Here is a 26899-nt window from a genome sequence, read left to right as displayed (position 1 = left end):
AAATGTATTCAACATGCTGAAATTTAACTGCAAAACCTAGCGAGCAAAATCACACCCTGCCCATTACACTTACAGCCAGCTACTGTGAAATCCTAATGTGTCAGACTTTCTCTGGGAAATAAGGTAACTAATAACTTTACTCCTGCCTAAGGCTGGACTTTGGTCAAGGCTGTCAAGGCTTCTATGATTTCCATGTGTTTTTGAAAAAATATCCATGGTTTTGACACGTTGGGACTTCTGCGTGTGAGCAAGCAGGGAGCTGTAATAGCTGAACTTCCCCGAGAGCTGCAGTGCTCGACCTTGGGCGCTCTGCAAGACAAACACCAAAGGGTCCTGAGCCCACCCGTGCCTCCGTGTCTTCAGCTCCTAAAGAAGTCAGTGGCAGTCAAGCGTGATTGACTGCTCGCAGGACCTTGCCCAGAGTTTTCTCCTGTGGCAGAAAAAGAAGCAGCAACACCAAAGGCAAGACCAACAAGCACTGGAGAGAGCCTTAGTCCCCCAAGGAGTTGTCGTGAGGTTTTTCTCTGCCCTGCCTTCCTAATTTTCTACATTTATGACAATAACTGCGAAACTGGGCTGAAATAGCACTGGGAAGTTGCTGCCAATGGTTAAAAACTGTCGTTGTCTATGGGTTGATCTTATTAAAGGTGCTAAAAACATGTCAAAAGTTATCTGGCTTACAAATTAATGCTTGTTATCTTTGAAAGAGATATATATATATATATATATATATTTCTAAAATTCCCCATAATCCTACATCTGACTCCCTCATTGCTTTCCCCACCAAATTTTCTCGATACAATTTCAGCTCTGCTTTGTTCTATTGTTTTTTTTCTCTCCAGTCCTATATTTTTTGAAAGGGTAGAACATAAGGGGTCAGATACTGCTCAGGTGACGTACATGAGTAGCCCAATTGCTTTCAAAGGGGCTACCTTGTGAGGCAACCAAGAGTTGGCTCGAGAAAGTCACTTCATAATTGCATCATATTTGCTAAATCAGAAGTTTTACGCACTTAAGAATTCTCTGTGTTCACTTCGTGCTCAGCCATTACAAAAGGCTCCTGCTCTGCTGGAGTTCTGACCCATATTTTCCCTGCTGCAGTCCAAATTTGGTTGCTAAAAGGTAAAGGGGGGGAAAAAAAATCTCTGTCTCATCACATCTCTCCCAACCCCTGTTCAGCTGCTGTGGTATTTTCCTTCATTATGCTGCCGCCTCAGACTGTAAACCTCCCTAATTTCCTACATCGCAGCTATTTATTTAAATGCTAACTCGCATTATGAAGTGATAATCCACAAGCGCAGGAGATAATTTATGAAGCATTTAAATTAAGAGGAGCAGCTAATTGGGAGCATGTGTCTTATAAGCCTTGCTAACACCAGAAAACTACAAATTAGGGAGAAAATGGAAGATATTTTTATCTTGCTTTTTTCTTTTGTAATGCACTGAGGAAAAATATTACCATACATCACACAAACACTGCTGTTCACAGAAGTCTTCTGTTGTTCGCTTCGTAGTTAGTCTAACACACAACGCTCTCGTTATTACAAATTCCTCATTATAACACACAAAATAATCTTTGCTCTCAGAGAAGGAGGAATGAGGTGGGGTTTTCTGTCTCCAAATAAAGTGGAATAAATTTTCCAGGAAAGGTCCCCTTCTCAGCTACACACATTAATTTAAAAGAGCAAAGACTCTCTTGTTATATAGGGATGTTAAAGTGCATTTAATTTAGGACTGCATCGTGCTGTAAGAGTTTTATAGGTTTTTGCTGAAATGAGAATGAGCATAAATGGCTGTGAATCGGGGAAAAGCAAATGTGCTGTGGCCACAGGGCTGGAGGGAACGCATTTCAGATGCTCTGCTCAGATTTTGGCACCAAAGTCACAAACTTGATTTCATTGCAGCTTTGTGGTGGTTTACTGATAAAGATTAATATTGACCTGAATCTGAATACCGACGTGCCCCACGATGTGCAGTTCCCGGGATACAGCTGTATGACAGAGATGGCTCACTAAATGCTGCTGGGATGGGCTGACGGGGAAAGGAGGGTTTTGACACCCAGGCCAAGACAGCAGCACTGGGGAAGGTGGTAACCACCCCCAGCTTGAAGTTTACAGTCATGCAGTAGATTCCCTGGGTTTGCCCTTGGAGGCTGTTGCCTCAAGGGTGAAGGTGCAATGCTGGGTGTCCTCAGGAGGCAGCTGCTTTTGCCTGTAAGTGTAACGCCCCTTTGGTTGGTTTTTTGGATGTTGGTGCTTTGATCAGAGGAAAGAGCTGGGATGTTCTCCCGTAGGAGCAAGAGGGTTTCTCTGCACTCCCCAAAGCGCATCCCGGGCACCCAGAGGATTGCATTAACACAGTTCAGAGGGAACTCATGGGATACAGAGAGGGAAGCTGACAGCAAGGACCACCTTAATATACAGCCCTCTCCCAGCCTTCAGCAACCACTTTAGAGTAGTTTTCAGTACAGTTGTGCGAGATCTTTAGTTAGGATCCTCCTTTACTAGGCAACCAATTCTTGTGGGTCTCTTGTGTGGTTACTCGAGACAGATTCACTGTTAGAGTAAAATATTGTGCGCACGCTCTGCCTTGCAGGGTGCTTGGGAACCGCAGTGAGGTCCTTGCACAGAGGATGCTCTGAAAGTCTGTGTGAATTCAACTCCTACACATGACTGCATATGTGTGCACCGCGTGTCTAAAAAATACGTTGCTTTAATCTTTGCATTCCTGTTTCTGTTCTTACAAATCTCCTTTTACATATATCCTGTCAAAAGCAGTCAGCAAACAGGCTCTGGCATTATTGGAGTTGCTCCTCGATTCGAAGGAAACCATAAATCTGAAACTTCAATCATATCTTTATGATCATTCAGCAAACAGAGATGGAGGATTTATTCAACATGGGATAGCAAAGGGGAAACTGCAGGGGGTTATTGCAGGAGATATTGGTTTAGCTAAGGCAGAACTGCTCCCTCGGGCCTCTCTACGGCCGAGCCAATGAACAATGGCACCAATGACAATAACAAGGCAATTATGGGGAAGAGGGTGAGGAGGGGGTAATGCTTTGTTAAAGATAGAGGTAAGATTCCAGCATGGTGTCTCTTTTGTGTGCTTTCGAAACTAAAGGATGGCATGTCTGCCTGGGGTGGTCTTATTAGGAGCTGGAGATCCTAAAAACACAGCAAGTGCTTCAAAGAGCCTGTAGCTTGTGTGTGACTGTGCTGCTCTTAGGAGGTTATGAAGATTTCCTCCCTAATTAAACAGGGCTGGCAATAGGTTCCCCTAATCCATCCCATACCCCAGGGCAGGAGATAAGTACCTAAACCTCTGCTGACAGAGGTTTGTCTCTGGCCATAGCTGATGTTGGGTTTTCTGGATTTAGGACTAACACTTGTTCCCGGGAGGGGACTCAGGGGACCTCCTCTTGCTGGGGGGATGCTCAGACCTTCGCCCCAGGCTGGCCACAGTGTTGTGCCATGAATGCTACAGCAGCCCTTCCACCGACTTGGCCTGGAAAGGCTGTTTTGAGATTGCTCAGTGACCTGGTGCCCAGCTGTGCACTGCTCCCAACTTCAGATTTTAGATTATTCTTTTAATAGCTGTAGTCAACTTTCAAAAGCCTGACTAGAAAATGAAGCCCAACCCTTAGGTTTCAAATACAAAAAGATTTTTGAACACCATAAGCAGGTCTGTCTGTATCCGCTCTCCTGGGGATTGAACAGGGGCAGCGCTGGAGGGGGTTCCTCCTGCGGTACACCCTGACTCCAACGTACGGTGATGCTGGGGTTGGCCGTGCCCATGGGCCTCCAGCAAGAAAGTTTCCCGAATGCAAAATGGGAACACAAAAGCTTTGGCACAAAGGAGCGGAAATCTTCACGGGCGAGCTGGATCCTGCCACTGCTGCCAATAGATGGGACTTGCATGAAATTTGCATCTTTTCAGGGTGCGTTAGAGACAAACGTCTCTTTTTAAAAAGATGCGATTGTGCAAAAGCAGGAACTAAGTGATCCATCCCCACCTGTCCTGCCTGCCCTCCCCTTCTTCTGGCAATTTTTCCTCCCCCTTTCCCTTGCGAGCCCCCGAGCAGTTTGTTTTTGCCTGCAGAAGGAAGCTTGAAATATTGCAAAGGGGGTACAGGCAGCGCTCCCTGCGGCCTTGCCCCTGATGGCACGAATGCAGACATAAAATAACCCAGCGCCATCAGTAACCTGTCGCCAAAGCCCCACTACGAGGTGAGAGTTTTCCTCCCTGCCGTGGCTGTTAGCTGCAATGTATTTCTCCCTGCACTAAGCACCGTCTTTCCCAGGGCTGCATTACAATGATTTATAAAGCCCATTTCTGGGGAAAACTAATAGATCAAAGTGAGGAGAAGGAAAAGGAGACATGAGCAGCTGGAAGAAGATATTGAAGCATGAAACAAAAACAGAAATGAAAAAGTAGTTTGTGGCACTAGTGAGTTGTTCTGTGCTGCACTTCTATTATTGAAAAATAATAGGGGGAATCTGTATTTTAATCCATTTTTTTAAGAGACGTTCAAGTAATCGGAAAAGCTCTTCCTAGAGCCGGCTTGCTTTTGTGTGTTTCTGCATCTCTTACAGAACCAAACACTTATTTTGCTGTTTAGCTCTTCCATGTCTATTCCTGTGTCATTTTTAGACTTTCCATGTTTGAAGCAGCATCTGGGTTTTCTAAAAAGGGTAACAGAAAGCATTGCGTGGAGGATTGATGCTCAGCTGAACCTGAGCCTAGGATGTGCTTGCTCCTGAGCTGAGGCCTGGTCAAGTTTTACAAAGGGACATCGTGGGCTGGGACCGGGGTGGCCAGTGGGATGCTCGGCCTTTGTTTCTGTTTCCTCTCCTGCACAGTGGGGATGAACGGACAAGATTCCTCAGGTAATTCTGAGCATCAGTCAAGTTACAGCCCAACTGAACTGAGCCCGGAGTACAGACCGATGCTCATCTCTCAGTTTTACAATGATTAATGCATTAGTGTTTGTAAGAGCTTTGGAGATAAGAAGCTAATTGGGCTTTTGTGTGTGTTCTGCTTCTCTGGTTCAGCCACCAGACATCCCGGACTTCAAACATAGGCAGTGGTGGAGAATTATTATGAGAATAACCACAATCCTTGTGCAGCACTTCATATATTTAGAGGGCTGCACAACCCTTCTATCTACAATTTCCCCACATGGCACGTACGTAAGTGCGAATGTTATACACAACAGATGAAATGCATCAAATAGGACAAACAGCAGATTTGGTGGAAAACAGACAGGTGTGGCAAGACTGCAGGGGCTTTTCTAAGAAATTGTACAGCGCCACGAGATGGAAGCTGATGAATTATCCCTAGCCACGTTCCAAACTTGTCTGAGGTTTGCAGGTTTCCATTCAAAGTATTTTCTTTACATTCCTGTTGTTTGTCTTGTTTAAATTTTCACTCTCCCTGGCAATTTTCTGTTGCCAGTTAATGCTGCAGCGTTGTGTTAACTTTAGGCTGGCTGGTTTACCTTGGTTCCTGATTTCTGTTGTATCCTTTGGTGTTGGTAAAACAGTGTTCCTGGGGGAACGCAGGTGCAGGGATATGTTCATGGACATGTATAATTGATACTTCTCGCAGATAACACAGGAAGCAAGCACGCATTGAACGTGCTCGTTTGCCTGCTCTGCACAAGGAAATTCTGCACTTGTTGACACAGAGGAGCAGCGTGGGCAATGAAGCAGTCTATTTTCCCTTTGGTGACTTCTAAAAACATGGCCTGGAGAAGACACATCTAGGATGGCGTTCAGGAGCCAACATCCACGATGTGATCTGCTTTCACCCACGTTTCATGGCTACTGATAAGTGAGCTAAATGTTGCCATTTGCAAGATCAACACCTGCCCGCTGAGTCAGCCTGAGATGACCAGTGTCCTCACAGCTAAGCCTGACTTTTGGCTCCGATCAGGAAGAGCTGAGTGAGTTAAAATGAAAATACTGCACTTTTTTTTTTCCCCCGGTTGTGTCCTGTGTGATGCAGTCTAACACCCTACTCAAAAACGCTTCAAACGAGACAAGTCATCTCACTAAGATGTTAGTCCCCTCCTCCTTTTGGTTTTGCGGCCCCAAGCAAACACTGGTGGCGTAGCTGGTACCTGGCACGGTGGCCCACCAGGCAGCTGCAGAGGCCCTATTATTTTCATTGCACGGATCCTGCTTACTGCTGACCAGAGCCTAACGCAGCTGCCTCTTACACAGACCTTGCACTGGTAGCTGCCGACTGCATCCCTCATTACAACAGGCAGAAAAAGCTGTCCGTGCTCTAATAGCTATTGTAACCCTCCTAAAACTATGACAACATCTTTCTTCTGACTCCCCATGGCCCAGCCAGTCTTTACTCTTCTTCTGTTCCCTGTCTGCAAAGAGAGCTCGTAGGATGAAAGACAGCTAGGAAGGTAGGGAGAGCTGAACGTGGACTAAGAGCTGCCAGAGGAATATGAGAGGAGAATTTTGCCCTATAAGCTTTAATAAGGTGGTGGGTTAAGAGAAATGCAGCTAGGGAGAAAAATGGGGAATGTTCTCTCTCCAAATGGGCACTGCTTCAGTTTGTAAAAGCACCAGGGATTCCCCATGTGGCTTAATTTATTATTTTCCCACTCGTTAAATGCCAAAACAATAAAGCAAAATCTATTGTTAGCTTTAAAATGCAGGTGATTTGCATATGGCTGTGATAGTCCTACTGCTGCCTTCATTTAAACTCAGTAAGCCGAGGTACCTTTAAAAATTATGACTTGTTTTACATTTAATATACTGAACTATGTTAACATAATATTAAGGGGCTGACTTCACAGCTTAATTGCTGATCACGTAGAAGGCTGCTTTAGCAGAAGCATTAGTCTGGCAGCGCGGTACGGCCTGATATGAGAGCGGCTGGAACAGCAGCCTGCACAAAGGGGCTGCGAGCTGCTCCTTCCCTGCCGCGACGCTCCCCCTAAGAGCGCCCTGGAAACCCAGAGTCATTTTTACTCCACTCTTGGTTTACTGCCTTGTGCTGGAAGGTATTTGGTGCCCTATTGCAGAGCGATGCCTGTGCAATACAAGCAGGACATAATTGCACCTGTGCAAAGCAGTATTAGAAAATCAGGTGTGTTTTTTCCCCATTCAGGAAGCTTTTGCAGAGGGGAGGGAAGGCACCATTTCCTGGCAGAGCTGAACGTGTACTGTACTTCCCAGCCCCGGGTCTCCAAGGTTGCTGTAGAGAGATTGTGCAATTCTAGTGTTGGTATTGTATCTTCTAATTTCCTTCTTTCCTTCTTTGACCCTTGCTTGTGTCAGGCTAAATGCAAAGAGGGCAGGTATCGGGAATGGTCCACAAAGGCTCTTAACCTCTTCTTGAATTCAGAGACCCTGTGACAGTGTTTTGGTCAATACGGTTGGTTAAGACTGCAAGCTGGCGCTTGGGAAGGGCGAATTGCTGCAGTTTCTGTTACACCTTCTGTATTTTCGGCATGCTGAACCACTGGGCCAGCACTCAACAGCAGGGCGTCACCTTTAAGGAAGAAGCTTCTGCAAATGGCTGACTCGTACTTGATCCCCAAACCTCCAGCAGCAAAGTGGCACACGGTGCTACCCTTGCTGTCCACTGTGTCAAAAATATAATTAAGGTCCAAGAACTGCCCCAAGATGCGTCTAAAATAAGAGGCACTCATAGGCTTTTCAGGAGCTGAAGCGGTATCCAAGCATTACCAGCTACTCACATCCATGTGCCTCTGACTTCCACACGTGGCTCCAATTTGGGAGTTCTGGACTCCTTAAAAAATTTGCTTATATTCTCAGTTTAAAAAGCATGTAGATTGACAGAGATGTACACCAAGTTCTAGCCCTCTATGATTTAAAAGAGCAAAGTTATAGGCCCCTGAAAATTGAGGTTTATAATAGAAGCACTGGCAAACCCTTAACTACAGAGAAGCTACCAGGCGTTGCAACAATAATTGGGAAGGGAGGGAAAAAAAAAATCACACTGTGTTTTTCAGTGCTTAGCTAAGAAATACAACAAGAGAGTTTATTGCTTGCAAAACACAGCTGCACTGCCTCAAATTGGATGGAAAAACGAACCCTGATAATTTATTACACCCCTAAAGTCACAAGAATGTACCCATAAATTACTTTTTTGGAGGGGGAGGGAAGTGGTACCACTGTAGTCCATTCTGCACAACCTACTTATTAGTATCATAATTTATTATTATTATGCCCTGCTGCAAATAGAGAGGCAGATAAAACTCAAATCTATTAAAACAACCGCTCCACTTTCTCTGAGCCACTGAGGGACACCATTCCAAAGGAAATGAGATAAATTACTAAGACGAATGTATGAGTCTTGCATTACAGCATGTAGCTTGTATATATGCAAGAGCAGGAGGATAATTCAAGCAAAAAAGAGTCGTGTTAAGTTTTACCATTCAGGATTCAACACAGAGGGATTGGAATAATATCAAGTGGTCAATTAAATATTTCTAATGTATAGATTTTTTTTTTCCCCCGAAGATCCTATGTGTTAGCTCAGAATGGATGTGCAATGCTGAAATAACTGCCCTGCTTCTATTGCAAACGCACTTGGATCAGCATGTATTTAAAAATACGCTTTATCCAGCTATTGTGAGGAAGTAGGCACTATACTGATAAGTCTGAAAATTATATTGATAGAATTTATACATATGCAAGTGGTGCTGATTAATCGCAAAGCTGATTTGAATTTACGGTTGGTGAAAGACATTGTTTTGCAGTCCCAGAAGGGTAAAGTGGCAGAGCCAAAGGTGCAGTTATAAAGTTTATCACGTGCCTCTGCTAATGGGTTTCAGATAAGTCAACAGGAATTTTTGTAATATTTTTCCTTCTCTTCATTTCCTTCTGGCGTAGTCAGCTGGACCAGCAGTTTTTAATGCTGTCCTCCCCTTCCCTGCCACATGGATCAATTAGCAGAAATGATAATTGTATTGGGAGGTTATTGCTCATTGCCCTCTTCAGGACAGGGGTCAAATGCATGTCAGGTTATTGCAAAGTCGGGAGGAGTTTGGTGCTCTTGGCCATAGTCACTGGAGTATAATGCAGCCCCGATTCTGGAGGCTGCTGGTCCAGAATGAGTTTGGGTACGATAACTGCCAGGTCTAAGGATAAACCTAGGAGCAATCTTCTTTCTACACAGCCAATTTGTGGGTTTCAGTTTTCTTTTTAAAAAAAAGAAAAACAATGCACATGTGATAAAAGTTCATACTGGACTTTTCTAAGTAATGTAAGAGTTGTGCAGGTTTAGCTGGCTTCACTTTTATGAATGCTGGGGATTCTCAAAGCAGAGTACATGAGACACAAAGCCAGTGAAACCTCAATGGTCCACAGTGTAAACAAACTTAATGAGAAGAAAAGAGTCAGCAATCATTTCATCTTCCCTACAAAGCCTGCTGCTCTGATCGGGAAAACAACATCCAGGCCACGCAGTAAGACACCGAGACTTTGTGCTCTTGCTACAGAGGGTGGGGGGGAACAGGAGGGATTGACGAAGGAAGGAAATGAGGCCACCTACTCGCTGTGATACTGCGGATTTTTGTATTTACAGACTGCTGGTGGCCTGCATCAATCTGTACATCAGAGTATTCCTTCTACGCTCTTGCATACTTGTAGCAACTGTGTGTGTTACTATGCCTCTCTCGAATGATGCTCTGCATCCTTTCATATTCCATGCGTTGGCCTTTTCTTGTGTGAGGATTACTTTTCATATTGATGGTTGTGATACTTGGGAGAGAAAAATGGAAAGTAAATAAAATTATTTACTTTCTGAGCCAAAACGTATACAAAATACATTCATAAAGCTGTATTTAACGTTGCTCCAGGTTTGGGCTTGGACATTTGCTGCTGCAACTTATCTCTTAAATTCTTTATGTAAGAACATGAGGAAAGAGCAGGCAGGAACTTGTTCCGCCTTCATTTGAATGTCAGTTGCCACATCCAACAAGTTTAGCTTTTTCTTTCTTGGCCTTTGTTCAGATCCTAAATATCAAAGTTCCCAGGGAAGGCTGAATTTCATTCTCCAAATGACAAGCTGTGCTTTGTAAAGGTATTTTTTTTAGATGTGGCATTTGCCTCTCTGGCAAAGTGCAGAGCTACTACTCGGGCTCTTTTGGCAGCTTTTTCTCCTGCTTTTGCCTTTCCCCCGGGGAAATGCTCTGTCTGCATGGCCCGGCAGTTTCTAGCATTTCGTTTGGTAGCTGGTTACCTTCCTCCTGAGGTTCCAGCACTGCCCGTTTAGAAACAGGAAGGCAGAGAGGGACCAGGAGAGGACACCTCCTTCCAGGCTCTCACACGTGCCCAATACGCAGTGCTTGGTTTCTACTGTATATTGATGTTCAGCTTTTTCTTAAAAGAAACCTGTGGTTTCCCTGTATCGGAAGCCGTGGGTAAATCCCAACTATTTTACAACATCACAGAGAAGCCCCAGGGCTGGCTGTGCCTCTGTTACACTTTTAAAGCAGCAGTAAACAACATGCTTTTCTCTGAGCAGCAGCTGCCTTTCTAATGGTGGCCCGCGAAAGACTGCGGCAGAACCGAGGCTCTGAGATTCACTGGCTATTGCTGACCTACAAGTATTGCCTGAAAGCCATGGGATGATGCCACCTCTAATGAAATACAGCGTCATTATCAAATGAAAAATAAGAACAGTAGTATTGCCAGGTGGGTTTGCTTCGATTAGATGGACAATAGAAGCGCATCCATGTGTGCCTGAGAGACATTAGATGGGCGATATTCACCTCCCTTTCCCACGTGTTGCAGGAGGCCCTCTACATAAAAGAATAGTGGCTGCGTTTTCAGGATGACTGGATTTGGAAGATCCAGTGGCATAGCAAGATGGATACTTCATATTGTATAAAATAATCCATTGCTACTGGTCACAGCGATTACATTATTACTTCCTAACGTGCTGCTTTCTGCACTACAGGTGATGTCGGGCAGCTCTTGTTCGAGCTTGGCTAGGATTTTTGAGAGCTAAAAGAAGTGCTGCATGTACTGAGAGGCAGGACTAGACAGCCTGGCATCCCTAAATCAGGGACGCCTCTGACCCCGGTCTGTACACGGAGAGGGGACATGCCTGAAGAGGGCAGCTAGGAATATGGAAAGCTTGATCTCAGCGAGCCATTTTGTGTTGCTCTAGGATACACGTTACTGTTGAAGCCAAGTTTCCAAGCCAGTATTTCCTCTTCAAAAGGGAAGAGGATGATAGGAGCCTAAGCAGAGCAAGGGTAGTGAAATTTTAAAGTATTATGACACACATACATTTAATATTACATCACATGTAAGGGAACAAGCACATATGATCGCAATACTACAAGATGAATATAGGTGCTACGACATGAAATTTAGTGCCTTGTGATTGACGATCCTTTGTTTGCAGGTTTTCTTTTATGTATATATTATTTCTGTAGGATAAGCATCTTACCAGCTGGAAGAAACATACAACTTTTTTATTTTCTAGCATGTAATTTCTGTTTGATTCACAGCTAATAAATAGGTCATCTTGTACTTTCAAAATGCCAACATGCAGTAATTCAGTGAAATAGAGACTCTACATTAAAAAGCTGTCAACCTCAGTGCGATTTTCCTGCACCCTACGCTCTGGAAAGATACCTTGTCACTCACGGTTCAGCTCTGTTTTCCTGAAATATCTCTTCTTCTGCATAAATAATGAATATAGTTGCATGAAAATATCTGGCACGATGTCTCTTCTTCCTCCCACTCTAAGGAGCTGCAGTACAGACTCTGTATTTATTGGTTGATCTTCCCAACAAATCTTACTGAAATCACAGGTGTGGTAATAGCGTGGCCCCCTCCCAGCAGCAGGCAGGTGTTCTCTGCTGTGCTAACCCCATCCTACCCGCCTGGCTGAAGTCAGGGAAAGGCTGCCTTAAAAAAAGCCTGCTTCTCAAAATGTAAAGGCTACAGGATAGAGAATGATTTAAAACACGTACTCGCTTTCAGTCTCTTTCCATTCCTAATGCGTTATGCGGCTCTTGCACAGAAAAGATATTGGCCTGAAGCAGATCCCCGTTAGGAGTTTTTAAAATTAATTCTATTCTTTAAAAAAGCTAGATATAAAACCCATCAGATTATTAGGCCTGTCTTCTATTTCATATGATCCGAAATGCACAATTTACAGTATATGTTATGGCTTTCTCCTAGTAGCCCACTAGAGGTGACGCAAGGACGGCAAAACCTGGTTCTGCACCCCTGATTTCAGCAACAAACGGGGGAGCTGGGCAGCTGTGGCACTGCTGCTAGCGACAGGGAAAAGAAGACTTAAGGCCAGGAGTCCTGTGATTTTCTAGTCCGATCTGAAAAATCACAACGCATTCAAGGGATTTCACTTTCAGAGACAATTTTCAGATGCAATGCAGGGAAATTTCTGCAGTGCTGATTCCAAACCCTCTGAGTACTCGTAACCCGCCGTCACAGTACACAGACAAAATTTCAAGCCAAAGGTTTCATCCTGCAGGTGTTACCCACATGAATGGTTTGCCCTGACCCCAAGTTTGATAACGTGGTGTGAGGCAGGGGCAATACTGTTTCCATGAAAAACTGGACTGGCTCAAACCATGAAAAATTTGGTGGTGCTTTTTGTGGTTTTGAATCAAGAGAAAGTTGAAACTTGCAAGATGTCAACCCCATAAAAATGGGAGAAGCGGGTATGCTAACCCCCTGCGAACTGGGTTTTACAAGGGATAAAGCTGCTGAATCCTCACAGTGAGGTCCAAAAGTAATTTAAATCTCTTCCCCTCTCTCCTTGCTCCCAATTTCCCCATCCCAGTTGTTGTTAGATGCATCAGCTGAGAAGGAAAGTTAGAGAGTGACGCTAATAAGGAAGGCTCAGACGCACTAAGAGTATTAAAAGGTTAGGTCATGGTGTGTTCTATTAAATAGAATATTAATTGAATTCTTGACATCTGAGGTGAACTGTGACATGCTCATGGGATAAATATTGCATTTAACAGAGCATCATGACCAAAAGCTCTAAATACTATTGAGCATCAGTGCCAATCCTTCACAATAGATCTTAGCCTCAGTCCTTGGGGTACGAATGCTCCCTTGGAGTTTTGGAAGCTTGAGCTTAAAAACAGGTTTCACATTTCTTGTTTCTGTTCTCAGTTAAGTCCAAAATTGCTTCTTCCATCTCAAGGCTACACTCTGTCTCAGACTTTTGGATACAGACTCTTAATATATAGCTAGAAATACAGGTTTCAAATGCCATGCGTTACAAACCTATTGGGCGCGGTACAAGAAAGGTTGAAAGAAAATTTCTCTGTCTCCACCCCCACGCCATAAAGGAGATTAAAACATTAAAAAGACCAATTAAAAATAGGGAATTTCATGGCAACATTTTCATTAACCCTCCCCAGTTCTTCTTTCTGTCTCATTAGTCATCACAGGGAGAGGAAGGATCATTTTAATTAGCAGCATTGTAAAGCTTTATTTAAGGCAACTGCCCCTCCTGCTGCTCTCTGGATTACCCTGCCGGCTTATAAATACAATACCAAATCATTAACAGCCAAAAACAACACCACTGAAGGGTTTGGAAGAAAGAAGATCCACTATGGTCAATGTTTAGGGCTCTTTAACAATGTCCTTTCTCCTTATTCAGGCATAATTCAAGCGTAATATTGGGCTTTATAAAACAACTCAATATCCTCTTACAGCAAAGCCCTTTCTAGTTGAGGATACCATGTGTTCAACTTTCTTCCCCTTTGTTTTCAAGGCAGTGAAAGCACAGAACCACGTCTGATAGGATAGACATGGTAGATAGGATCACAGGTTTCCCGACGTCCCAATTTAGAATTATTTGTTAAATTCCCAAATTAAAGGGACTGCTGCACGCTAACAGCCTTGCAGGAGGGAGGTGAGCAATGAGACCCCAACTGGGGAAGGTTGGTGGAGTGTTTTAGAAACAGGTTCTTGTGAGCTTAGGATGAAAACAAAACGAGCGCCCACATTTCATGAAAAGGAGATTGCTTTTTCCAATCATCACTTGCTGAATGTCACGTTTTTGCAGAAATGAACCCAGTGGGTCTGTTCTGTTAAGAAACGCTCAGCCAGTGTTTCCAGCCAGCAGTTTCCATACCTGGGAGTGCAGTCCGGAGTGCATGTCCATGCAGAAGAGCAAATTTGCTCTCCCTCACGCCCATGCAACGCGGGACTGACCCCCATTGCAGTGCGCAGGCTTATTTTGAAAGTAGTTTGAGTCGCTACGTTTCAATCGGGAATCAGATGCAAACCAAGATGTCTCACTCTCTTGCAGGGTCATGAGTCAGGGACATGTTAATGGAAAGGAACAGGACAGCGTGACCCCGAATCCTAAATTCCCCAACACTTGGAAAGATCTGAACACTGCTTTCCAGCCCCTGGCTATTTTGTAGTCCTGCAAACAAACAGAACATTTTCCTTCTGGACCATCCTGCAGCAGCTTCTGTCTTGCGTCTGGGAGAACAGCGATGAAAACATCACATTTCTGAAGACGTAAGCTGCACAAAATGTCCTCCTTACCAAGAAACCACGTCTCAGACTATTAGGATTCACCTGTTAGATCTCTGGCCTACTTTCCCTGACCTGAATATGTAACTATGGACTCTTCAGTACACCTGGGTGCTGCGATCTCTAATTGTTCATCACTGTCCAGGCAACCCAGCCTTTACCTTGGAGCAACCTATTAGATGCACGCAGGAGTTTAAGCACTGTGAGTACTCTAGCATGGAGTTTTCGTGTTGGGACCACAGTCAGGATTTGATTTTTCAAAGTTATAACGTCACACAGCTGAAGTTAGCTGAAAATTTGAGATATCTTCTTTGCTGCTGGGTGCCAAGTTGCATTAAGGTATATTAGCCACCTAATTCTTCCACTTTATTGCTTGATATGACAAAAGAAAATCAGACCAGAGGGGACAAACTCTTAACATTGAAGTCCGAAAACACAAAGTGCAGTTCATCTCCCCCTGAAGCTTGCCCTGACTTCAGTTGGAGCACTAAGCAGAATGTGAAGATAGTATCAGCTTTTTCAAAAAATGTGCATGTTCCTCAAAAAGGGTTTAAAAATGACTAGGTATACTTGACTTTACCTATATGAACCACTGTTTAAGTAATAACAAAAGGGAAGACAGTAATGATGTATCACTGAATGATTAATGTATTGCTACATAGAGTTCAATTCATATTAAGTCAAGAACTGTATGTGGAGGTTTGCAGGGAGAGGTGATATCTTTTATGGAAGTAACTGCTGTGTGTCAGACTGTAAGTGAATTAGAAATAAGTGAAATATTTCCACTTAAAAAAAAAAAAAAAAAGAGGGGAAGGGAAAACCAGCAAGGTTCCAGCTTGGGACTGACCAGCCCCTCTGCCCCCGTCTCAGCTCATCTCCACTCGGACAGACTGAGCAGGTCACAGCCTGAGCCACTGTCACTAAAGGCTCGTCATCAAAGCTGGGGGAGGCTTAGAGAGGCCAGCGCACTGCCAGTGCCTGAGCAGAACTGCAGCTTCAAGGGATATCAGTCTCCAGTGATCAGATGCTAAACTCACTTAAAAACAGAGAGAATACTCTGAGTAACAGTCATTGTAAAAGTTTATATAGGAGTTGCTTTGTTTTCTATTTATAGCCACACTGTATTTTTCTTGTAATACATTTTTAATGACTTATAAGGCCTAGTTGTTTATTATTTTGAAGCCAAATACTTTCTTACCCTGATAATGCAAGCGAATGAGCTTTGCACAGAAGAGCTATGTGGGAGATGGCCAGGTCTGCTCCCTGCACTGGCAGCAGGCTGGGAGGACGCTGCACGGCTCTCGGGAGCCCCACGGCACCCAAGGCACTGATGCAGCCGGCGCCCCAAGCATGCAGCTCCCTGCTGCCTCTCTGCAGAGGGACTGCCTGTGGAGTGCCCTCCCTGGGCCAGAAAATTTCCAAATTACTAATTATTCCATCTGCATGCAAGGGAGTCTCTTTTTATGGTTACTTTGCTCTATATTTCCTAATCCAACATCAACCTTAGTTAAAAAACAACCCCCAAACCTGCAGTGCCGCGTAGGCAGTGGCCCCTTCCATCTATGTGTTGAAAAGTTAAGTAGCATGAACAACAGAGCAAACAAAAGCGAAGATGGGACACTTTGAAATGGCAGGTATTTGCATGAAATATAATTAATCTGCTAAACCAGCATCCATCCCTAAGCACAAATGCTGATTGCCTCATGATGAGTCTAACCAGAATGGTATTAACTCCACTGTTTTTTCTAAATTGCTATACACCCAATATTTTCTCTTGACTCTTCTTTATATTTAGATTAATAATTATGTAATCGCTTCATTAGTTTATTTAGATTATGTTATTTTGGGAAATTATTGTTTAGATCAGCCTTGTCCTTCCCATCTATCTGTGCCTTCCCAGAATTAAGTAATATCTGAGGAAACCAATTAATTGCAACTCGACCGCTGTAATGGGGTCTGCTCTACAATGTGGCATAGTCTAATGGAGTTTTAATTTCCCCATGGTGAATCAACATTTGCTTAAAGAGAGAAGACTGTCAGAGCAAACCACTGCCCGAGACACACACAGCTTCTTCCAAGTTTGTGGGGCTGAAGGAGGCATCTTGGGGCTCCTGCTTCTTTTGTTGGGGGTAAAATTCACAGAGGGTCGTAGCTGGGGCATCAAAGAGCATCCCAATTCCCACCACAGGCTGAGGTTTCCCTCGGACTTGCAGAACGTGGACGACGTACAGCCCTCCGTGGCTTTCAGGCTGCACCTCCCAGTCTTGCAGGGGTTCTGGCTGCTAAAATGAACTTGTCACCCAGTGAAGGTTTGACAGCCCTTTTTCAATGCATGGTCTTCCTTAGAAAATATTTAGTTAAATATTAATATTTAGTTAAAACTGTCCTGGGTGCTCGCCATGCCATTGCACCAGCAAGTCCTTGTCGTGGACCAGAAGCCCATTATGGTGGGGGGTTGTCAAAAACAAAAGTCTCATCCCCAAGGAACCTGCTGTACCCATGTAACTCAGGACACACACAGGACAGCAGAATTTATAACGAGATTTTTTTCCATTAATTGGATTGTTCAGAGTATTTAGTACCGTCAGAAGTTGCATTTAGGATTCTGGAGGGAGGCAAAGCACCCAGAGCCCTTTGAAACGCCCCAGGTCCCTCCCTCGCTCAGGCCTGGGCATCTTTGCAAACCTCAGCCTATGTGCTGTTGACTGATGACTGTTTTGCTTGGCGAATGCTGACAAACTTCTGAAATCGGTCTGCCTTTCCCAATCTTCTGACAGCTTAAAAGATTTGAAACAAAGCTACATTATGATGCAACCAATTTCAGCAGCATCTGATTAACAAAAAGGAGGCCACAGCTACCTGACAGCAGCCTGTGGTTATTTTTTATTTCTAAAACAAAGTGATGGCCTCAAACATTCATACATATATTTATTTTTTTGTTTAAATGTCTCATTTCCAGGGTTTTTTTGGATCGTGCAGGGAAATAAAGTTTTGCAATTCTTCTTCTCATAATAAGTCTGTCCAAAAATGATGTTGCTCGTTGTGTTGAAAGATGGTTTCATTTTCTGCTCAAAATTGGTATGAAAAATTTGCCTTGCCAAATGAACATTGTATACTGAACATGTCAAATTCTCTCTCCTGACACAAATAAAAGATAACATTGGGTGGCAGCATGTAAAACAGCACTGACAAGACAGCTAGGATGGAAGCAAAGAAATGCATATTTTTCTCTTTCTCTCTTCCTGAGAAGGGTAGGGGAAAGATCCAGGTGAGCGAATGCTGGCGTGTTACAACCAAAAATACATCATCTAAAGACTTAAAAAGCCATTTCAATGCAGGTTTTGAGACAAACATAAGTGATTCCGTTTCTGATTAGCAAAATCATGACAAAAGTCTCGACTTTTTTCCAGGCAACCAAGAAAGCTGCTAAGTAGAAAGAGTGGCTGGATGAAAGGGGTATTCAGTTAAAAGTTCACAACTCTGCTGTGCAGGCTGGAAGGACTAACTTATAGCACTGCTGAAAATTATTCCGAGTATATTTAAAAATAAATAAGATAATGCTAGCACTTTCATTAGATCTGCAGTCACACCATGTAAGTGAATTTTTTTTTCCTATTAAAATTGTTGATTGAAGGTTGTTAGCTATTTATCAGCCCAAAATTACATTTCTTCTCTCCTCGGGGTTGCCTCTGTTAAAAATCACAACAACTGCCTAGTTAGTAACAAGAAAAGACTCCTAAAACTGCAGTTTCGGGTTGGGGGGGAGGAATACAAGCATGAAACACAGATTGCACCTTCAAATCCCCGATGGCATCACGCTTCTTTGTTCTGCTAAGAAAAATTAACCTCAATCTCGGCTCAAGGTCCCCCGATTGATTATCATAGTCATTTAAATACTGTAATCTCATTTTCAGCATCAGGGAAAGGGAGCGAAAAGAAGAAAAAGAGAAAGAGGTGGGGAAGCGAGGGGGAGAGAAAGAGAAAACAGAATAAATTATCTGACAAAAGGAAAAAGGGCCTTTCTGCTTACGGAGCCTATTTCAGATCCTTCCACTTGATTGGAAAAGTTGATGAAGTTTAAATGAAGCAGAATTAGAGGCTCAGGCCACTGAGTATTGACAGGGGCCCATGGAAGAATGTGCAATTCAATAGGCCTGATTTCTGTGGAAAACAGGGGAAAGGCCTAAATGGTATAATCTTCAATCAAATCTAATATCGACACTGACAAGGCAGGGTAATGAGATAGGCCAGATCAGGCATGTTGGTTAAAGAAATTAATCCCTCTCGCTGCACCAAGAGTTCAGCTTTGATGCCTATTGTACAGACACCCGTCCCAGCCTATCTAAATGCTAACTAACTGCGAGTGTGATCTGGGACTGTGCTTTTCATTGCTGGGGCTAATCTGATAACAATTTTAGCTCCCTGATTATGGCGGCAGAGGTAGCGCGGCAGCCCCTCGCCGTGGCACCGCGGAGAGGGAGGAGAGGGGCAGAGTGCGGCGGTGGATGCAGCCGCGCCGGTGCGGGGAAACTTGCATTTCGGCGTGTATTAGAGCTTTAGCACACCGTAATACATGGTAATTAGTGTAGTTACAGTTGCCTCCTGACCAGCTGATTGGTATCTCCTGGGAACCACCAAAGGGGCCGGGCAGCGAGCAGGAGGGTGATCGGAGAGAGCAAATGTAAAGGGATGTTGGGAAGTTGAAAAGCGTGCTGCAAACAAAGGGGCTCTCCTACCTGAGCGAGCAGCCCGAGGCTCGCGATTAAAACCAGCTTTATTTTTCAGGCTAGTTGGCTCTTCCCTAAGCAATACAAGGTTCACTGTGTTGCTTTTCTGATTTTTTTTTTTCCCCCCAGCCTGGGAATTACGCTATTATTTTTAATTGCATTTCACTTGTAAGATTTTTAGGCACAAAACCCACATTGGTTTGCTTAAAAAATCAAACTAGAAATATTTCCCCTGATATCAAAGTTTTCTTAAAGGCTGTCATAGGAAATCTAGTACTAGGGTACCACTTTCATTTATCTACGTTACTTCAAATAAATGTGAGTAGAAAAGTCAGTGTAATTCATTTTATAATGTATAAATGGTTAAAAAAGAAAATATCCTCAGAAATGCAGGTTCTGTCTAATCTGTACAATGTGAGCAGCCAAGCAAGAACAAAACAATCTCTGCAAGATGACAAAGGCTTCTTGAATTCAGTAATTAAGCATAAGAGCATCTCTAAGAATTTGCATGGAAAGCAATCTGCCCTTGGGGAAAGTGTGGCTGAAAACTTGCAAAAATGTGGAACTGAAAATGTTGGTCCCTGTGATCGCTGTGAACATGCTTCGTTTGCTCTATATTCTGTGAGGCAGCACTCAAAAAGAGGGGAATTGATCATGGCAAAGGTTTAAAAGCGAAGAGCTTTTCGCCTTTTCTTTGGGCAGCTGGCCACCGGTTGCCTGCCCAATGCCCTCCTGTCCAGGACAGTCCTGACTGAGCCTCCACCAGCTTTTCCTCTATGCTCAGGACGTTTTCTTGTGCCTCTTCCAGAGAAGGAGGGATATTTATTCTTGGTGGAGTGGGAAGCTGAGGACGGAGAGGAAACAGGGCAGAGATGTTCCTGTGCTGTTACAGGTTTTCGCTGGGTCTCTGGTGCTGCTCTCAGCCTGCTGGGTTCAGGGTCTCTGGAGAAGGCTTTGCGGGTAAGGGCATGTTATCGGGATTTGGAATATCCCTGACTTTCTGCACGGTGCCTTCGGTTTGAATTAGTCTGAAAATCATCTCTTGGCTTAATGTGGTTTGGGGCCAATGCTGGAAACGTGCTGGCTCTCCCCCAAAGTTTCTTAAGTCTTTCAGACAATAAAGCCTGAGTTTCAAGTTCACCATAAAAATTTATAGCCTGCCGCAGCTCTGGATACACTATGAGCGCATGGACCCATTTGTGACCTTCTTTCTTTTTTTTTTTTTTCCTCTTCTGCCTACATTCTCTCTTCCTTTGGCTTAATTTCTGCTCTTACATCACCAACAACTCAGGCAAGAGGCAGTGCAGATATTCTCTGCTATGACAATGCTGCTACTAGGGTCATAATGCAACAATTCGGTCTAATGGTTATTATTGTGCTGGCTGACTTCAATAATGCACTTTTAAATCAAAGGGCCTTTGAAGCTTTATTTCCATTGTACCAGACAAATAAACATAGAAGATTTTCATGAACATAAAAGGCATTCTCCTTGTAATGTTTCTGGGCTTATTAGTCTCGCCAATTTGCATTGTTTTGTTCACATAAAGGATCAAAATGCCCTTTTGCTTGCTTTTACATACTGCCTGCTGCTCTTGGAGGTGAGCAGCTACGAATGCCCGGTGCTGCTGAATCACAGCCGGCAGTTTGCAGCCTAAGTCCTCTCTTCAAAAAACCAGGAGAAAAACCCACTACTTTCATTCATGCAGAATGTTTACTTGCCTCTTGGAAATGCCTTATCTATTTCAGTGGTGTCTGTGCAAAATATGGGAGGGCACTAAAGCTCATAAGGAGTTTAATTTTTAGTGTACCAAATAATTAATTTAAAATCTTAAATGAGTTCCTGCTGAGAAGACAACCCTTAGAAGTCAGAGCATTGGCAAAACAAAGCTCAGAACCAAACCTAATGATTATTTGACTAACCAGCCCTTCATTAGTTTATTTCTCTAATGAATTATTGAGCTGTACTGTGTAGACATTTCAGAATACATTTTTAAAAGCACAACACTGGCCTTAGATTGCAAAAATATAATAGTAGCAGTCATATAATAATAATAGTAATAAGCACACAAAATGCTGCATAAACACTAATTAATCCTCAGCGTCCCAAAGCAGCAAGCACAGAAGGCAGGATACTCAGCACATGGAGTGATTTGAGGTAAATAGTATAATTAACACCAAATAAAAGATGACCTTATTCCAAATATGGCTCACAGTACTTGTGGCTACTCTGCTCTGTGCTACAGGGGTTATTCACCTGAGATGGAGAAACTAAAATCTGGTCCTTGACCAAGTTTTCAATAGATGCATTGATTCCAAACAGCTGAAAGCAGGTATTGGGAGAGGGAACAGAGTTATTTAAATCACCAAAGGTAACACCTGAGGGAAGTTATCCAAATGCTTGTGGAAGATGCTTTGCAGGGTGGTGGTGGTGTCAGTGCAGTTTGCCACATGTGGGTCTCTTGGTCAACACGGAAGCAGCCATGCGATCTCGGCTGCGGCTGAACGCCCAGATCATTCGGGGAGAGCAGAGGTGTGCTGTGGAGACCGCGGGGACCTGCGCTGTCTCGACACGCTTGGTGCGTAGGTGCTCTGCGGAGAGGGAGTGATTTTGCTGTCTGCCAGTCCCAGCCATCACACAGACGCTACACCTGCACGCTTTCTGATGGCTCATGTGGCCGCTCCGTGAGCATCCAGCCATGGGTATATTTTTAAGGAAGCCTTTATTTCATCACCTTCCCTTCCTGCGCAGGTTAGCAGTCCTTGCACAAAGGTGGATGAGGATTACAAAGGTGAGTGGTGCCTCCTGGCTCTGCCCCGAAAAAGGGCTTGGCGCGGTGGCAGTGTCGTTCCAGGTTCACCTTGGCTCTTTGCTATACCGGTGCTGGGAGAGCTGACGAAGATGAGTGGATTTGGAGAGAAGGTTTAAAAGAAAAAAGGAAGGTGAGGGTTAAAGGCTCAAAGATTGAGCACAACGCTCAGGTGTGTAAAAGCCCCCTTACAGCCACAATGCAGGTCTATTAATAAAAGTTTCAACTCCAGAGTGATGGAAAACCTGCTCTTTCAGTGATTACTGTTGCAAGAGATGTTTGTGATGCATGCAGTTAACAACTCAAAGTAAATATCTTTTTTCACACCATGCACTTGTCCGTGTTTCTCTCTCATATAATTAGAGCTTTTTTTCACAAGGTGACACAATTTTAGTTTGATAAAATGCCACTGCTTCCTTTTCTTAGCTGTCCTTTCTATAGATCGCTCCAGAAACCAAAATGAGTTTGCAACAACTCTCTGCAGTGTCTTGCTCTGTGACAAGTCAGACGGCTCAAAAATACTTCATTATAAGGCTCAATAGGCATGAAAGGAAAAAGAAAAATGTGGTGAGTGATTTCTGCCTTAATTGGTACCCACGTAGTGAGTGGAGTCCCACGGCCGCCTGGCTGGTGCCCTGCCATCACCCGCACCGAGCTGCTCTCCCTGGGCATGGAGCAGGCTCCCAGGCGAGCGTGGGGTGAGATCTCCTGCCTGTCCCCCTCCTCCAGTAAAAAGGGCAGTTCGGCCTCCCTGGCCTAGTTAATTCTTCCTCTCCTGGGATTGCCAAAACCAAGGCTATCAGTGTGCCGGTTCCTGTGGTTTTGTGAGTTTTTTCATCATATATTCTTCCTCTGGAGACTGTGGCTGCTAAAATTTTATTGCCTGAGTCATGTAGCTTTTGTTCAATCTTATTTGGAAAAAAGAAACAATTCCAGTCCTCAGGGCTGGAGAGAAAAGCTTAGGAAAATGAACCCTAAATGACCTGGCATTCAGACCAATAAAAAGAGCCTGGCATCAGTTGTCATGTAAATAACAAGCTTTTAAAACAAATATTGCGCATTCCAGTAGTGCAGAAAACTTCTGTTTGTTAAATCTGGTTCTCCTGCAGCCTGGATGACTGGGATTGAGACCTGATGCCAGCCTTTCCCGGCCTGCAAAGCACCATCACCATCCTCCTCCTCCTCAGAACTGCCAGTTCTGAAACAACTTTTAAATGTTGAGAGATGCAGTTTGGGTGCTGAAGGCGAGTTGGATGCCTCTCAGCTCTGAAGGCGTTTCACGGAGAGCCATTCCCCACTTTCTGCATGTCCACTGGCCACACGTGAATAGGTAAGAGGATGCTTTGGCACGTGGGGCTGGCAGCCGGGATTTCCCATTTACCTTCGCACACCAGGGATATGTCCCATGCCAGGCTGGTGGCACAATGACTTTGGCAGCAATATGTTGAAGTTAATTATGGCATATTCTCCAAAAGATGTTAATAGAAATGTAACCAAACTGGCGTGGGCCGCTTTTTCTGGAGTGCGTGTCAGGCATGCTGGGGGTTAAGTGTGGTGAAGTCTTGTTTCCCGCCCAGAGCTGGCTTATTTTTGTAATGCAGTAGTTTTCAGTACATTTGTACTGGGAAAAGTGCTTGACTAAGGCTTTTACTGGTAAAAACAAACAAACCAAAAATGCTTTGCTCAGATTTTCACTGGCATCAGTAGATGAAATACTTTCCTCAGTTTTATGCTGCAAGCAAATATATATTGATAAACTAAATTAATTCCTTGATTAATTAAAACACATCATACATTCTACCAGAGAAAAATAGAGCATTCATCCCTAGAAATCTTTATGTGAAAAGATGATGTTTTTAATCCGCGACAGCCAGCGTGTGTGGACACATCCTGGTGGGAGGATGGGGCTGGGCAGAGCTGAGGCAGGAGGGTCAGCCAGAAACGCAGGCGGTTGTCTGTGCAGCGGTCTCCATTTGGGTACGTGATGCCTCATTTAGAAGATATGCGAGAGAACTGGGAGAGAAAGTAGGGGATTCTGTTGTTAGCTGCTGCAAAGTAGGAGGTCTCTCACACTTGCACTAAGGTTTTGGGGACCGAATGCTAGTTGGAGGAAGATGGGGCAGTAAGCGTCCCATCCATCACAACTGGGCTTCAGGTTCTTCTCTATTTGCTGTCCTGTGAATCTTAATGACAGCTGTTGGAGCTGTGCGTCCCTCAGTGCCCTCCCACGGCTGCCAGAAGCACTTGTCCAAGCAGCAGTTGTCTGAAAACCTTTTGTCCCTTTCTTCTAAACCATCTTTGTGTCCTTGGTTTTCAGGTGGCACTGCCCAGCATGAGGGTTGGGACCTGCTGGCCATCCCCTTCGGCAGCTCTCTCCAAAACGCCTTGTCCCCAGGGCTCTCCCGGGTGAGGGGGAAGAGATCCTAGGCTGCAGCTGGAAGCACGAAGAGGAGATGTGGCAGAGGGCTGATGCTGTGAGTATGCCGCTACCAGTGTGTGCACCAGTGAGCGGGACTGGCTGGTGCCAGTCCTTACGCAGTAAACTGCCACGCCGTCACTGTCACCTCCTGGCAGCGGAGGACACCCTGGTAAATTCAGCATTCAGTGGGGCACGACGCAGTGTGGGAAGGTGGTTGGCAGGGGGTCAGCGGTTTGCTGCACAAACTTTACAATGTAATTTAATGAGGTGTAATTTCCACTGATTCCTAGAGTAAAAGCATCCCTGTTTATAGCCCAGTTACTTTATGCTAAAGAATTGCATCAGGTGGATGCAGATCTCTTTACCTCCCTACCAGCTGGTTTACTGTGAAGGAAATCCTCCTGCAAGGAAGCCCTGAGAGAAGTTGTCCATAGTGCTAAAATTTAACGTTACTTTTTCTCAAAACTTGCTCAAATTTTAGTTTCACCTGGCCACATAGCAGAAATCCAGATCGAGTCTTATTAAAACATCCCATAGTTTATAACCGCTCAGAAATCCCACTGCCAGGATGCTCTGTGACAGTTATGCCGAGGAAAAACTCAAGCCCTGAAGCTGGGGCTGAGCAAACTGCTGGATCCGAGGGGAGAAGACATCAGCTGAGCTCTAGGGACAGACAGCGCTCGGCCGAATGCTCCCGTCCAGGCAGGCAAAACTCCCACATAGATCAACAAATCTTAATGACCACACATAATCTACCTGCAACATATACGCTACAGGAGAGGAGCCGCCCTTTATAGGATTACCCCAGTGTTATACTCGTAGACCTGGGATTTACGGCGCTGACGGGTGGTTTATATCTATTTCAATTTACAGAATGTAAATGCATCCTGAAAATAAGTAGGATCAACCCAACCCCTGCAATTATGCCGTAGCATACCTTAAATGCTATATAATCACATATTCTTTTGATTCATATTCATGCATCACCTAAAAATGTATTTACTAGCACGCTCTTCTAAGAAATGCAGAAACAGTTCGGAGGGATGGGGAAGATGCGGCGCTGCCTCCTCTCCACCCCGAGGAGGTTCGCCCTGCCCACATCTGTCCCCACCAGCTGTTTCTGGGGGGCAGGGAGGTGAGGAAATCTTGCCCCAGTTCCACTTCTGCGCAAAGATACTGCCCCTTCCTAGCAGGCTTACAGGATCCAGAGAAAAGAAAGAAAGTAGAAGTTTTGGATTTGAAAAAACGAAGCTGCTTTTGAGTTATGATGCAAAACCTGCTTTTCTTTCTTTGCCTTCCTAATATAATTTCCAAGTCGATTTTGAGAGTTTCATGAGGGGAAAAAAAAAAAATGTTCGATGTTGCAAGACTCAAATTTTCTGTCATATTCAAAATTCCAGAATTTTATGGCCGACTCCCAAGCCTGCCGGTGCCGGGGGACGATTACCAGGGGAGCTCAAGACCGTAACGACCGCAGCCGCGGTGTAAATGTCACCGCTGCCCGCTGTGGGGAAACAACTCAGGCTTTTGAGCAGAGCCGGCTGCCCTCCCCAGGAGAAGAGGAGAAGTGCAGCCGCTCAAACGGCGCGGTGCCGGGGGCTGCGGCCGCCGTTTCGCCCCCTCGGGACGCTCAGAGGAGCGAGGCCGGGCACGGGGGGGTCGGTGCGGGGCGGCGGCGGGTCCCCGGTGGGGAGCGGGGTGGGAGGGAGCCGGCTGGGCACGAAGGCTTTCCGCGAGTGCCACCCCGGGGACGAGAGCTGTACTTCAGCTGAGGGGCCGGGGCCGGTGGAACCGCGGCGTGCGGGGGCTGCGGTGTCGTCGGGCGGAGGCGGCCGAAGCCGGGGGGCCCGGAGCTTTCTGAAGCCCAGCCGGAGCTCAGCCCGCCCCAGGCCGGGGATACGAAGGGAACTGGGAAGAGAGAAGCGTCAGGAGTTTGTGAAGTGACCGTAACCTCTACAGCCGGTCTACAATCCTAATTTTGGGGGTTGGAGTTTGTGTGGGGACCCCTCCGCGGCGGGGGGTGGCAGAGAGCAGCCGCGGTGACATCTCCGTCCCTGTCCCCGAGCGCTCCTCGAACCGTGGGGCTCTTGCTGGAAAAAACACCCGAGCTTCGGAGGGAAAACCCATCCCACGCTGCTGCCGGTCCCCGGCAGGGACCCCCCTGGGGCCTGGTGGCCGCTCCCGGCGCCGGGATGGGGGGGCCGTGGCCGGGGATGGAGGGGAGGGACCGGGGGGCGCCGGGGCTCACCTTGAGGATGAGCGGGTTGCGCAGCATGCTGTCCCGGGCCACCCCGAACCGCTCGTTCTCGCTGCCCGGCTCCACCTCGGCCAGGGACAGCGGCCGCCGCGGGGGGGCAGCGCCGCCTCCCGCCATGTCGCCGCACCGCGCCGCGGCGGGCGGGGTGGGGG

General features: G+C 45.3%; 1 protein-coding gene across 1 annotated transcript in view; it reads right to left on the bottom strand.

Moving 5' to 3' along the window:
• Nucleotides 1-26871, bottom strand: part of CFAP77 (cilia and flagella associated protein 77) — a 61003-nt gene extending 34132 nt beyond the window's left edge. The window contains exon 1 of the mRNA XM_087753195.1: nt 26739-26871. Within this exon, the coding sequence (XP_087609321.1) occupies nt 26739-26864 (126 nt within the window). The 5' untranslated portion in view covers nt 26865-26871. The remainder of the gene's footprint in view (nt 1-26738) is intronic.
• Between the last annotated feature and the right edge of the window lie 28 nt (nt 26872-26899).

This window comes from Nipponia nippon, unplaced genomic scaffold (assembly GCF_047370975.1).
Source record: "Nipponia nippon isolate SJK-2023a ecotype South Korea unplaced genomic scaffold, ASM4737097v1 scaffold_16, whole genome shotgun sequence".
Lineage (NCBI taxonomy): Eukaryota > Metazoa > Chordata > Aves > Pelecaniformes > Threskiornithidae > Nipponia > Nipponia nippon.
The sequence above is the reverse complement of the archived record's forward strand: the minus strand, read 5'-3'. Positions and strand labels throughout refer to the sequence as shown.